This window comes from Oncorhynchus kisutch, linkage group LG28 (assembly GCF_002021735.2).
Source record: "Oncorhynchus kisutch isolate 150728-3 linkage group LG28, Okis_V2, whole genome shotgun sequence".
NCBI classification, from domain to species: Eukaryota; Metazoa; Chordata; class Actinopteri; order Salmoniformes; family Salmonidae; genus Oncorhynchus; species Oncorhynchus kisutch.
This window is the reverse complement of record NC_034201.2, coordinates 16710249-16722654: the sequence shown is the minus strand read 5'-3', so window position 1 is coordinate 16722654 and position 12406 is coordinate 16710249. Positions and strand designations below refer to the sequence as shown.

General features: G+C 43.7%; 1 protein-coding gene across 4 annotated transcripts in view; it reads right to left on the bottom strand.

Annotated features, from left to right (window-relative positions):
• LOC109884586 (unconventional myosin-Ic) overlaps positions 1-12406 on the bottom strand; it is a 35481-nt gene that overhangs the window by 10460 nt on the left and 12615 nt on the right. For 2 of the 4 annotated variants that reach the window (XM_020476544.2, XM_020476546.2), the window contains 10 exons: positions 4086-4244; positions 3551-3666; positions 2761-2959; positions 2311-2391; positions 1446-1625; positions 1247-1345; positions 841-954; positions 666-737; positions 286-405; positions 56-141 (listed from right to left, as the gene is read on the bottom strand). In XM_020476544.2, the coding sequence (XP_020332133.2) occupies positions 56-141; positions 286-405; positions 666-737; positions 841-954; positions 1247-1345; positions 1446-1625; positions 2311-2391; positions 2761-2959; positions 3551-3666; positions 4086-4244 (1226 nt within the window). Of the gene's footprint in view, positions 1-55; positions 142-285; positions 406-665; positions 738-840; positions 955-1246; positions 1346-1445; positions 1626-2310; positions 2392-2760; positions 2960-3550; positions 3667-4085; positions 4245-5283; positions 5416-10174; positions 10897-12406 lie in introns of those variants that run through there. The other 2 variants (XM_020476545.2, XM_020476547.2) reach the window with 2 other exon arrangements.

Below are 12406 nucleotides of genomic sequence, written 5' to 3'. Positions count from 1 at the left end.
CACACACACACACACACACACACACTAAGTTAACAGCTAGAATGTTTTCAGGTACCTATTGTGTTGGAAGACCTCAAAGCCATAGATATCCAGCAGTCCTATGACTGATGATGAGCCCTTACTGCTGTTGTACACTTCATCCTGTAAATAGAACACAATCCACTCAGTTTTGGAGGTAGCAAGCAGCATTACGGTAGCTGGCAAAGAGAGAGAGCAATAATTAAGAGGAAATAATTGGTGAATTGTTTTGCTAGCTAGCTATCATGATTGATGTGTGTGAGAGACCTTGAAAGCCAGAGACTGGTTGATCTTCGCCACCAGCCAGGTGAAGGCACGGCCGTAAACCGCTTTGGCCAAGGCATCACGGGCTGCCACAGCCTGTTCAAAACTCAACGGGCCTATCATCTGGAACATACACACACATAAGTACGCATTACACACACATTGAAATAAAATACTTTCATGTGTTATTTCTGGGCTCAGCTGTACTTTATCAGTATCCTCTCTTTTAAACAAATTAATCAAAATATTCATGCCATACACATCGGTGGCATACTGTATTACTTCTTGGTAAGTGGGATATTAAATTAGATTATATAAAATTATATTAGCAGGCTTCAGGCATAGTTTTGTATGAAGTGAAACATCCCACCATACACACTCACCTCTTCCCCTTTGGCAGTGAGTTTCTTATGAGTGAGAGCCTCTCTCAGTGCTGGTCCATCCACACCCAACAGCTGCAGAACAAGCAGTACAACATCAACATCTACCTTTAAAATGGAGAATTAGGGAATGTGTCAGTCTGTGGGAGGAGGTAGAGTTCATGTTAGAAGTTCTAACCTTGGACAGATATGTGAGGTGTGACTCAGTGGTGATCTGGGTTTCTCCATCCTCCCCTTCTCCAAACTGAGTGTTCCCAAGATGAAGGACACTTGCAATTATATTCAACAGATCCTAGCAGGGAGAGAGAAGAGACACATTTAAGCCATGACATTCTCACTGTTTTCAGAGTGAAACTTTGGGTGGGTATTTGCAGTGACATACAGTATGTACACCAGTGGAGGCTGGTGGGAGGAGCTATAGGAGAACGGGCTCATTGTAATAGCTGGGTGTGAACAATTGGAACAGAGTCAAACATGAGGTTTCCATATGTTTGATATCGTTCCATTCATTCCATTATAATGAGCACGTTCTTCCATAGCTTCCCCCACCAGCCTCCTCTGATGTACACTAAAGTGTTTCTGACCTCCACCTCCTCTTCATGGAAGCCGATGACGGTCAGGGCTTTCCTCACTGTTTTCCAGTCACTCTTGTCATTGATGGAGCTCACCCTGGGACAGCAACCCTAAGAGGTACAGGACATCCCTGTTCAAATTACCACACACACACACACACACACACACACACACACACACACACACACACACACACACACACACACACACCTTGACCAGGTAGTGGTATTTCTGAGCGTTTCTCTCCAGGCCCAGCTTGCTGAGCTGGTCTTGTTCTCCTCCCTCCAGCAGCTGGTAGAAGATATGGAAGTTCCTCTCTCCGTGGTTCTGGTGCACCACACGAGACTTCTCCAGTAGGTAGTTGAGGATGTGGCCTCCTATGGGTGCCCCCTAGGGGAGGTTAGGCACAGGGACAGTCAAGGTACTGTTGAGTGTGGTCCTACTAGAGCTTCTTTAGCTGCATCATGTTTTAGATTCATAGTAAGGCATGCTGTATGGTATACCATGAATGTCACATGTATCAGTCACGCACAATCAGTTGATTGATTATTACAGGGGCTGAGTCACTGGCTTACTGGTGCTCTCTCATACCGTCCCTGGGAGGGGTGCGTCACCTGAGTGGGTTGAGTCACTGATGTGATCATCCTGTCTGGGTTGGTTTCAACTGTTCTGCCTTATTATTATTGGACCACACTGGTCATTTATGAACATTTTAACATCTTGGCCATGTTCTGTTATAATCTCCACCCGGCACAGCCAGAAGAGGACTGGCCACCCCACATACCCTGGTTCCTCTCTAGGTTTCTTCCTAGGTTTTGGCCTTTCTAGGGAGTTTTTCCTAGCCACCGTGCTTCTACACCTGCATTGCTTGCTGTTTGGGGTTTTAGGCTGGGTTTCTGTACAGCACTTTGAGATATCAGCTGATGTACAAAGGGCTATATAAATCCATTTGATTTGATTTGATTTGATGGAATGGGGTGCTGTATAGATAGTATGGCATGAGTGTCAGCGATGGTAGACCTATATGTGGGAAATCCCTCAATCCAGGAGCTAAAGGAAGGGAAAACAGGCTTACCCTGAAGTCAAACTGGACATCCATGTATTTTCCAAAGCGGCTGGAATTGTCGTTTCGCAATGTTTTGGCATTACCAAAGGCCTGCAGAGAGAGAGCCAGGAAAAGAGAGAGAGAGAGAGGAAGTGAGTGTGGGAAACAACAGAGATAAGATCAAACACAGCTGAGAGAGAGGAAGCATTAACAGTACAGTAATAGCATGTTCACAGCAGCACCTATCTATTGTTATGGCTTTGTCAGAGATTGGTTCAAAATATGCAATGGATCAACATGCTTTCCCTCATCTACTAATAGAGTTACTTCTTTGAAGGAACATCATTTTGTAGTGGGCCATTCATTTATCTCATTAATGTTACACCAGTCTCAGTACCCCTGCTATAAATGTCCTTCCTCCTCCAGAGCCTTTAGAGGTGCTCTTAGGAAGAGATCCTTGGGAGTGGGCAGGGTGTGTACCTCAAGAACAGGGTTGGACTGCAGCAGCCGGTCCCGGATCGTGCTCATGTGGTCAGTGACAGGGCAGGTAGTGGCATAGTACTGGAGGATCTTCTTAGAGGCCTCAGTCTTCCCTGCTCCGCTCTCCCCAGAGATCAGGATACACTGGTCCCTCCTCTCAGTCCGCATGGCTCGGTACGTGTTGTCTGACACCGCATAGCTACAGGACAGAGAAACAGAGGGGTGGGATACAAACATGATGTCAGCTAGTGATTGGGCTCATACTGGTGTATTCACATACAGTGGATCACCATCTGATAGTAAACATAGACTACATATTGTAAATGTAATGTTTCAGAGCACATTCAGATATACACACACTCATTCTAGTCCTGCTGGGTCAGAGAAAGGTTAACCTCTATGGGATTGGTGTCCCCCACCCCACAGGATGGTTAAGCTAATGTAGGCTAATATGATTAGCAGGTTGGAAGTAACAAAAACATTTCTGAGGACATAAAAGTATCTGAAATGGGCAGAAAGCTTACATTTTTGTTAAATCTAACTACACTGTCCAATTTACAGTAGCTATTACAGTGAAAGAATACCATGTTATTGTTTGAGGAGAGTACACAGCTATGAACTCGAAAATGTATTAATAAACAAATTAGGCACATTTGGGCAGTCTTGATAGAACATTTTGAACAGAATTGCAATGGTTCATTGAATCAGTCTAAAACTTTGCACATACACTGCTGCCATCTAGTGGCCAAAATCTAAATTGTGGCTAATCAGGGGTCAGAGGGTGACTTACATGTGGGGTGATATCTCGTAGAAGCTGACCCCTCGGTAGCGCTCCATGTGCGCCTTGGAGTAGATCTCCAGGTCCTTGTATGGGTTCACTGATACCAACACTGACCCTATGTAGGTCTGACAGGGAGAGACAAGACCCGCACACTGCAGTCACCAACCCCTCTAATACAAAACCCACAAAAACACTGATATAAAAAAATCTACCAATAGCAAACATTATGTTAAAGCTACAGATGTAAGATCTTCATTCCAGACGGATTGCTACAGCAGGGAAATTATCATGCAGCAACAGGAAATGTGCATTTTTCTGTGGATTATAATTATTGGAAATTTTTTCCTAGGGTACAACGCAAATCAAGTGGACAATACAAACTTTAGAAGCCTTTTTAAACCTCGAATCCACTACAAGTTTGCATTCCTGCTGTGCAGGAAAATTCTCAGCAACAAAAGAGTGATCCAATTGAGATCCTACATCTGTATGCAGAGTCATTTTTATGATAAGATTTCCATATAGCCTATATGATATGATTCTTTACATAGATGAGTTTCTCTCCAAAGCGTCGACGCAGGTTCTCAATGAAGGCCGCCTCGCTAGTGTAGTTCTCCAACAGCACAAAGTCCTGCACCCCCACCCTGTCCCGGGCTGTCAGAGTACTCTCCATAACTCTATGAACTCTGCCCTCACCTCCCACCTCCTATAGAGAGAGAGAGAAAGGGAGGGGGATAGAAGGGGGAGACATCATTGCCTGCCACTCTTTCCCACATACATACAATCCCAAATAATATAATAATAATAATAATAATAAATGCAATTTAGCAGACGCTTTTATCCAAATTGAAACCCACCACTATGCACTTCAACTAGACCTGATATATTTATTTTTTTACCATCTAAACCGCTGTGAAATATATTTTCAATAACCAAGAATATTGTATTTTCAGCTGTTTGAAGCTGGTGTACAAAACCAAAAGTAAAAGACGCAAAAACGAGACTTAAGCATGGGAAGCATAGAAATAAAGCACATAGAACAGATCTACCGCTTCTTAGACTTGCGTTCAATGAGAATGGCATATCTCTAACTCACATTTCTATGTGAATTCTGTCAGATTTGGTGACATATTGCAGCTTTAACCCAGATGTCAGCAGAACCAATGTGTCGGAGAAACCACCGTCCGACTGACGACAGAGGTCAGCTTGCAGGCACACGGCCTGCCAGAAGGAGTTAGATAAGCCATGAAAAGCCCTGCCGGCTAAACCCTCCCCTAACCTGGATGGTGCTGGCCAATTGTGCACCGCCTTTTGGGGCTCCCTGTCATGGAGGGTAGGGCAGAGGGTCGAGTTGGGATTGGGCGTATACTGACAACACCACAGCACTGCAAATAAACACCTCCACAAGAAGCTTGTCAGGAACAACCATATCAACCAGAGGAAAGCACACACAGGATGTTCAGACATGCAGAACATAAATCAAACAATGAAGCCATTTCAATAATCCTTCATATAAACAGTGTCTCTAAGATCTCTAAGATGTGTCTCTAAGATCCTCTATTGTGTGATTGTGAGATGTAAATACAGTAAATACAGACCAATGCTGCTAAAAAGGTGTGTGTACATGTAAACCCTGGTATTCTGATGACAAACGGAGCACAGACAGGGAAATAATACCCAGAGAAATTCACCGACATGTTAATCTGAAAATATCAGAAGAGAACAGACACAAAAAATATACCTACCGTGAATTGGTGTGTGCATTATCCAGTTACGACTACTAGTATCCACCAGCACAGAACAGAAATGTCTAGGTTACATCCTGCATTCCACGACCGTTCCACTACAACCAATCACCCTCTAGTCTGTTTGATCACTCACTGTATCAGGTGTAATCATTTGAAGTGCGTAAGCAAGCCCCCTAACACACACACACAAAGGCACACTGGGAGAGGAACAATGGGGCCAGGGGCTTTGGGAACACACAGTCCTCTCAGGGGTGTCGTTAGGGGTTGGTTAATGTCACTGACTGGTCGTTATCTCTGAACGCTTAATGGTGGAAAATCCTTGAAACAACACAAGGACAACAGTGGAGTGAAGCCAAGAACTATGAGCAGGGGAAAGCCAGGAGACACTTCCACTCTGCACTCCTACCCAGCCCCCCTCTACCTCAGAGTATTGTTCTTGCAGGTGGCCTTCCTGCAGAATGTAAAACACACAGAGGAATCCCCTCACGCACACACACACACACACACACACGCACGTATAGTGATTTTCCTGAAAGTATTTTAGAGTCAGGCTTAGGGTCAGGTCTTCAAGGATCTCCACTGAATGTGTCTTTTGTGTGTTTCTCTAAATTGCTGCCTCATCCTCTACGAGATCGGTACCCCCCCCCCCACGGGACGGTTAAGCTAACTTAGGCTAATGTGATTAGCATGAGGTTTGAAGTAACAAGAACATTTCTGAGGACATAGAAATATCTGAAATGGGCAGAAAGCTTACATTTTTGTTAAATCTAATTTATCCAATTGTCCAATTTACAGTAGCTATTACAGTGAAAGAATACCATGTTATTGTTTGAGGAGAGTGCACAGCTATGAACTCGAAAATGTATTAATAAACCAATTAGACACATTTAGGCAGTCTTGATAGAACATTTTGAACAGAAATGCAATGGTTCATTGAATCAGTCTAAAACTTTGCACATACACTGCTGCCATCTAGTGGCCAAAATCTAAATTGTGGCTAACCTGGAATAGTTACGTTACGTTCTCTTGCATTTCAAAGATGATGGGACAAAAAAATGATATTTTACCAGATCTAAATGTGTTATATTCTCCTACATTCATTTCACATTTCCACAAACTTCAAAGTGTTCCCTTTCAAATGGCATCAATAATATGCATATCCTTGCTTCCGGTCCTGAGCTACAGGCAGTTAGAGTTGGGTACGTCATTTTAGGCGAAAACTGAAAAAAAGGGTCCGATCCTTAAGAGGTTGGGTTGTGAGTGGACTCTCAAGTAGTGTAGGCCTAGTTACTGTGGCCCCGTGAATAGGGTCCTGTGGCCCTTAGAAGAGATGAGTGTTCTATATAATATAAGAAAATTACAAGACTCTGTGTAGAGTATCCATCGGCCCTGTGGGTAATGAAGTTGGATGGACCTGTGAGGATGTAGAGTTGAAGTCGGAAGTTTACATACCTTTAGGTTGGAGTCATTAAAACTCATTTTTTAATGACTCCACAAATTTCTTGTTAACAAATTATAGTTTTGTTAAGTAATTGTTCCAACAATTGTTTACAGAGAGATTATTTAACTTATAATTCACTGTATCACAATTCCAGTGGGTCAGAAGTTTACATACACTAAGTCGACTGTGCCTTTAAACAGTTGGAAAATTCCCGAAAATGACGTCATGGCTTTAGAAGCGTCTGTTAGGCCAATTGACATCATTTGAGTCAATTGGAGGTGTACATGCGGATGTATTTCAAGGCCTACCTTCAAACTCAGTGCCTCTTTGCTAGACATCATGGGAAAATCAAAAGAAATCAGCCAAGACCTCAGAAAAATAAATTGTAGACCTCCACAAGTCTGGTTCATCCTTGGGAGCAATTTCCAAACGCCTGAAGGTACCATGTTCATCTGTACAAACAATAGTACGCAAATATAAACACCATGGGACCATGCAGCCGTCACACCGCTCAGGAAGGAGACGCATTCTGTCTCCTAGAGATGAACATACTTTGGTACAACAGCAAAGGTTCTTGTGAAGATGCTGGAGGAAACTAGTACTAAAGCATCTATATCCACAGTAAAACGAGTCCTATATCGACATAACCTGAAAGGCTGCTCAGCAAGGAAGAAGCCACTGCTCCAAAACCACCATAAAAAAAGCCAGACTACGGTTTGCAACTGCACATGGGGACAAAGATCGTACCTTTTGGAGAAACGTCCTCTGGTCTAAAGAAACAAAAACTGTTTGGCCATAATGACCATCGTTATGTTTGGAGGAAAAAGGGGGAGGCTTGCAAGCCGAAGAACACCATCCCAACCTTGAAGCACGGGGGTGGCAGCATCATATTGTGGGGGAGCTTTGCTGCAGGAGGGATTGGTGCACTTCACAAAATAGATGGCCACATGAGGAAGGAAAATTATGTGGATATATTGAAGCAATATCTCAAGACATCAGTTAGGAAGTTAAAGCTTGGTCACAAATGGCTCTTCCAAATGGACAATGACCCCAAGCACACTTCCAAAGTTGTGGCAAAATGGCTTAAGGACAACAAAGTCAGGGTATTGGAGTGGCCATCACAAAGCCCATAGAATATTTGTGGGCAGAACTGAAAAAGCATGTGCGAGCAAGGAGGCCTACAAAACCTGACTCATTTACACCAGCTTTGTCAGGAGGAAATGGGCCAAAATTCACCCAACTTATTGTGGGATGCTTGTGGAAGGCTACACGAAATGTTTGACCCAAGTTAAACAATTTAAAGGCAATGCTACCAAATGCTAATTGAGTGTATGTAAACTTCTGACCCACTGGGAATGTGATGAAAGAAATAAAAGCGTAAATAATTAACTCAACTATTATTCTGACGTTTCACATTCTTAAAATAAAGTGGTGATCCTAACTGACCTAAACAGGACATTTTTACTAGGATTAAATGTCAGGAATTGTGAAAAACTGAGTTTAAATGTATTTGGCTAAGGTGTAAGTAAACTTCTGACTTCAACTGTAGGTGTTGTAGTTGTTGGTGTTGTAGTTTTGTGTGTTGCAATCCTATGGAGCAGTGAGGGCTGTGAAAGGAGTCGTCTTGAAAAGCAGTGAGGATTGTGGAAGTTGTAGTCCAATAGAGCGGTGAGGGCTGTTGTTGCTGCAATACTGTACTATGGAGGGTGCGTTTGTATAACTGATGAATTTCGAACGCTCAACACCCATTGAATATGGCCGGTATCATTAAACGTTCACAAAAAAGCGTAATTAAATTGTTTCCAGCAGCACAGTTAGTCACAAACCCTCTGGATAACATGAAAACAGCCTAAATAGCTCTGCTAGGGCAAATAAAATGGACAAAGTGAGTTGTTCTGTCATTTATGTCTGGAAGTAGCTAGCCAGTTAGCTAACTTTAGCCAGTTAATTTGGGTGCTTGACTGCCACTGTGAGGTCAGAACGCTCAGATCAACCCTACTCCTTGGCCAGAGCTTCCAGTGTGCGCTCTGAACGCTCAGAGTGCGAAACAGTCTGTTTTTACGAACGCACAATCTGACAACGCTCTGAATTTACGAATGCCCAGAGCACACTCTTAGGGCGCTCTGGCACTCCAGCGAGAATGTACGAACGCACCCGTAGTAGTGAGGGATGTGAGTGTTTTAGTCTTATGGAGTAAAGAGTCTGGTGGGTGTTGTAGTCCTATTTTAATTTGATTTATTAGTATCCACATTAGCCGACGCCAACAGCGACAGCTAGTCTTACTGGGGTCCGGCACATACATTACAGAGAAAATACTTTACAATTGACATACATTTAAAAACATTAACATGTAGTGTGTGTGTGTGCATCTATCAGTTACACATACTGTACTTGTCAGTACATACACACAACAACTAGGTGAGGGTTGAGGGTTATGTAGTCCTATGGAGCCAAGAGGGTTGTGAGTGGTGCATCTATGAGAGGCAGCAGGGAGGCTTCAGCAGGACTTGGCTCTGGGCCCCTTAAGGCAGGGGTGCTGGGCTGATTCCCCTCAGTCTCTTCCTTATAAGGCGCCCCTCTGCTCCGTCCCCAGACATACCTACTATGGGTGGACACACACCAGCTCCACAGCTGTCGCTCCAGCATGGATGTGCTAGCACTGGACAGAGTGGAAAAATACCAGCCACCAGCTACAGTATATCCCAGGAGAGCCTAGTGCCAGTCCCAGGCAATGTAATGACTCATAGTAATGGTGGGAGAACTATAGTCCAAATGTTTGTTTTACAATCCTTGTGGGGACCAAAAAAATGATTCCCATTCAAAATGCTATTTTCCCTAAACCTAACTCTTCTTGAACTGCACTGTTGGTTAAGGGCTTGTAAGTAAGCACTTCACGGTAAATTCTACACTTGTTGTATTCGGCGCATGTGACAAATAAAGTTGGTTTTGATCTCTAGCATTAACCCTTAAGCCTATTTAATTGTTTTGTTTTATTTTATTTAACTAGGCAAGTCAGTTAAGAACAAATTCTTATTTACAATGACGGCCTACACCGACCAAACCCGGATGACACTGGGCCAATTGTGCACCGCCCTATGGGACTCCCAATCGCGTCCGATTGTGATACAGCCTGGACTCAAACCAGGGTGTCTGTAGTGACGCCTGCACTGAGATGCAGTGCCTTAGACCGCTGCGCCACTCGGGAGCACCAACCTAACCCTTATTCTAAACTTAACCCTAAAATAGCCTTTTTCCTTGTGGGGACTGACGAAATGTCCCCACTTTTTTGCTTGTGGGGACTGACGAAATGTCCGCCATTGATTGAGCTCACCCTGGGACAGCAACCCTAAGAGGTACAGGACATCCCTGTTCAAATTACTGCACACACACACACACACACCTATGACATGTTATGAGCAGCATGTAGAGAAGGGATAAGGATCTTACCCTGCCTCGGTACCTCATCCTGGCCTAGCTTAGTGTTGTTGATCTCCCTCTCTGGTCTTCTCTGGCGTCAGTGGTCCTCCCTCCTCATCAGGAAGACTCCCTAGGTGTTCTAGTGGCTCATCTACCTCCCTCTGTCCATGTGCAATAGATCCAGGTTACGGTTACTCTCTCCTTCACACACACTACATGCTGTCTCTGTTTCTCTCTTCCAAACACACATACACACCCTCACACTACGCTCTCCCGCTGTTCTCTCTGTCCGTTGTGCCACCCTATGAGGACAAAGCACACAGCGTCAAGCCTAAATAAATACCAGCAGTTCAACTTGTTTACAACTTCAGCCCTGTAGTCCCATTGACAGGTCAAGTAAACATCCTCTCCTCCATTCGTCCGCAAGTACTTAAATCACCACTGCGAAACACAGGCTGTAACTCCACTAACACGTCACACACTTGGACCGGAGCACCTTCCAAAAGAGAGAGAGAGAGAAAAAGACGAGGGAAAGAATGCTGGCTGAGCCTGGCCAAAGAAAAGAGAGTTCAAAAGGTTTGGAAAAATCTGCTAACAGCCCATGGGACGTTTCTGAAACTCTATAAAAAATGATACAAACAAAAATCACATGACGTGGCCCGAGTGCATTCTATCCCTCCCTCCTTCTTCTCTTCTCTTACAAGCTGAAACAGATTCATAGGCGATAATAGCGATAGAACTGTCACACCAACAAGATGAATTTCATACCTAACCCTCTCATTGGCTCTCTTCCCGTCCATGGAAAAAAAAAAAATGTGCAAACACAAGATGTATCACTCTCTTACAACAGCAGCGCAGAAATGTCTCATTACTTAGGCATACACAACTACTCTGCCACTCTATCTATATATATATGAAATATGTTTGTAGGGTACTGGTATATGTTCACATGTTTTGTGAGTGTGTTAGTGATATATCCACTAACCCCCTATGTACAGTATACACATAGTGGAGCAGCAGTGTAATTATTTGACAGTCTCTTTCACGCTACAGTGACCTCACCCCCTGACTTCAGTTTGAGGATGGTTAGTACTATTCTGGATCCTTGGGACATCCTTAACCTAACCCCTACCCTTATCCTAACCTTAATCATAACCCTTACTTAACCATAACCTTAACTATTTTAAGTGTCAACTTCAATGGGGTGATGTCAGATCCCGGATAGCAGGGACCATTTGAGGACAGTGCCCCTCTACTGCTGCCTCCATATCTGTTATGATTTTCAGTTACTAATACTATCATTTAAAAACCCAACACTAGAGCCCAACCGATATGTTTTTTTGGGGTCCGATACATTTTCACACACTGTTCTCATAAATTGTAGTGATGGGGGAAAAACTTGTCAGTATTTTTCAATTCATAGCTTGTTCTCCATCTTTTACATTTACATTTTAGTCATTAGTCATTAAGCAGAAACTCTTATCCAGAGCGACTTACAGTTAGTGCATTCATTTTAAGATCACAGTCATAGTAAGTACATTAAAAAAAATAGCTATCAGAGCTAGCTAGTAAGAGGGAAAAGAATCAAGTGTGAGTGTTAATATACAAAAGGCTTTATTTGTATTGCTGCTGCAGATGGACAAGAGAGAGCCATGAGAAAACTAGTTTTGATTAGCCATGGGAATAAATGATGGAATATGGAATTATTGTTCGATTCGATATATCGGTAAAAGACCTATATCAGCAGTGAACGGATATAGCCTAATCGGTCAGGCTCTACACAACACCCCTCAACTTCCCTCTCTCTCTACCCAACACCCCCCAACTTCCCTTTCTCTCCACCCTCCAACTTCCCTCTCTCTCTACCCAACACACCCCAACTTCCCTCTCTCTCTCTACCCAACACCCTCCAACTTCCCTCTCTCTCTACCCAACACACCCCAACTTCCCTCTCTCTCTCTCTACCCAACACACCCCAACTTCCCTCTCTCTCTCTCTACCCAACACCCTCCAACTTCCCTCTCTCTCTACCCAACACCCCCAACTTCCCTCTCTCTCTACCCAACACCCTCCAACTTCTCTCTCTCTCTACCCAACACCCTCCAACTTCCCTCTCTCTCTACCCAACACCCTCCAACTTCCCTCTCTCTCTAGCCAACACACCCCAACTTCCCTCTCTCTCTTGCCAACATCATCAGATATCCAGCCTTGTGGAATTTGAATAATGTATTCCAGATGGAGCCTCTCTCTCTCTCTCTCTCT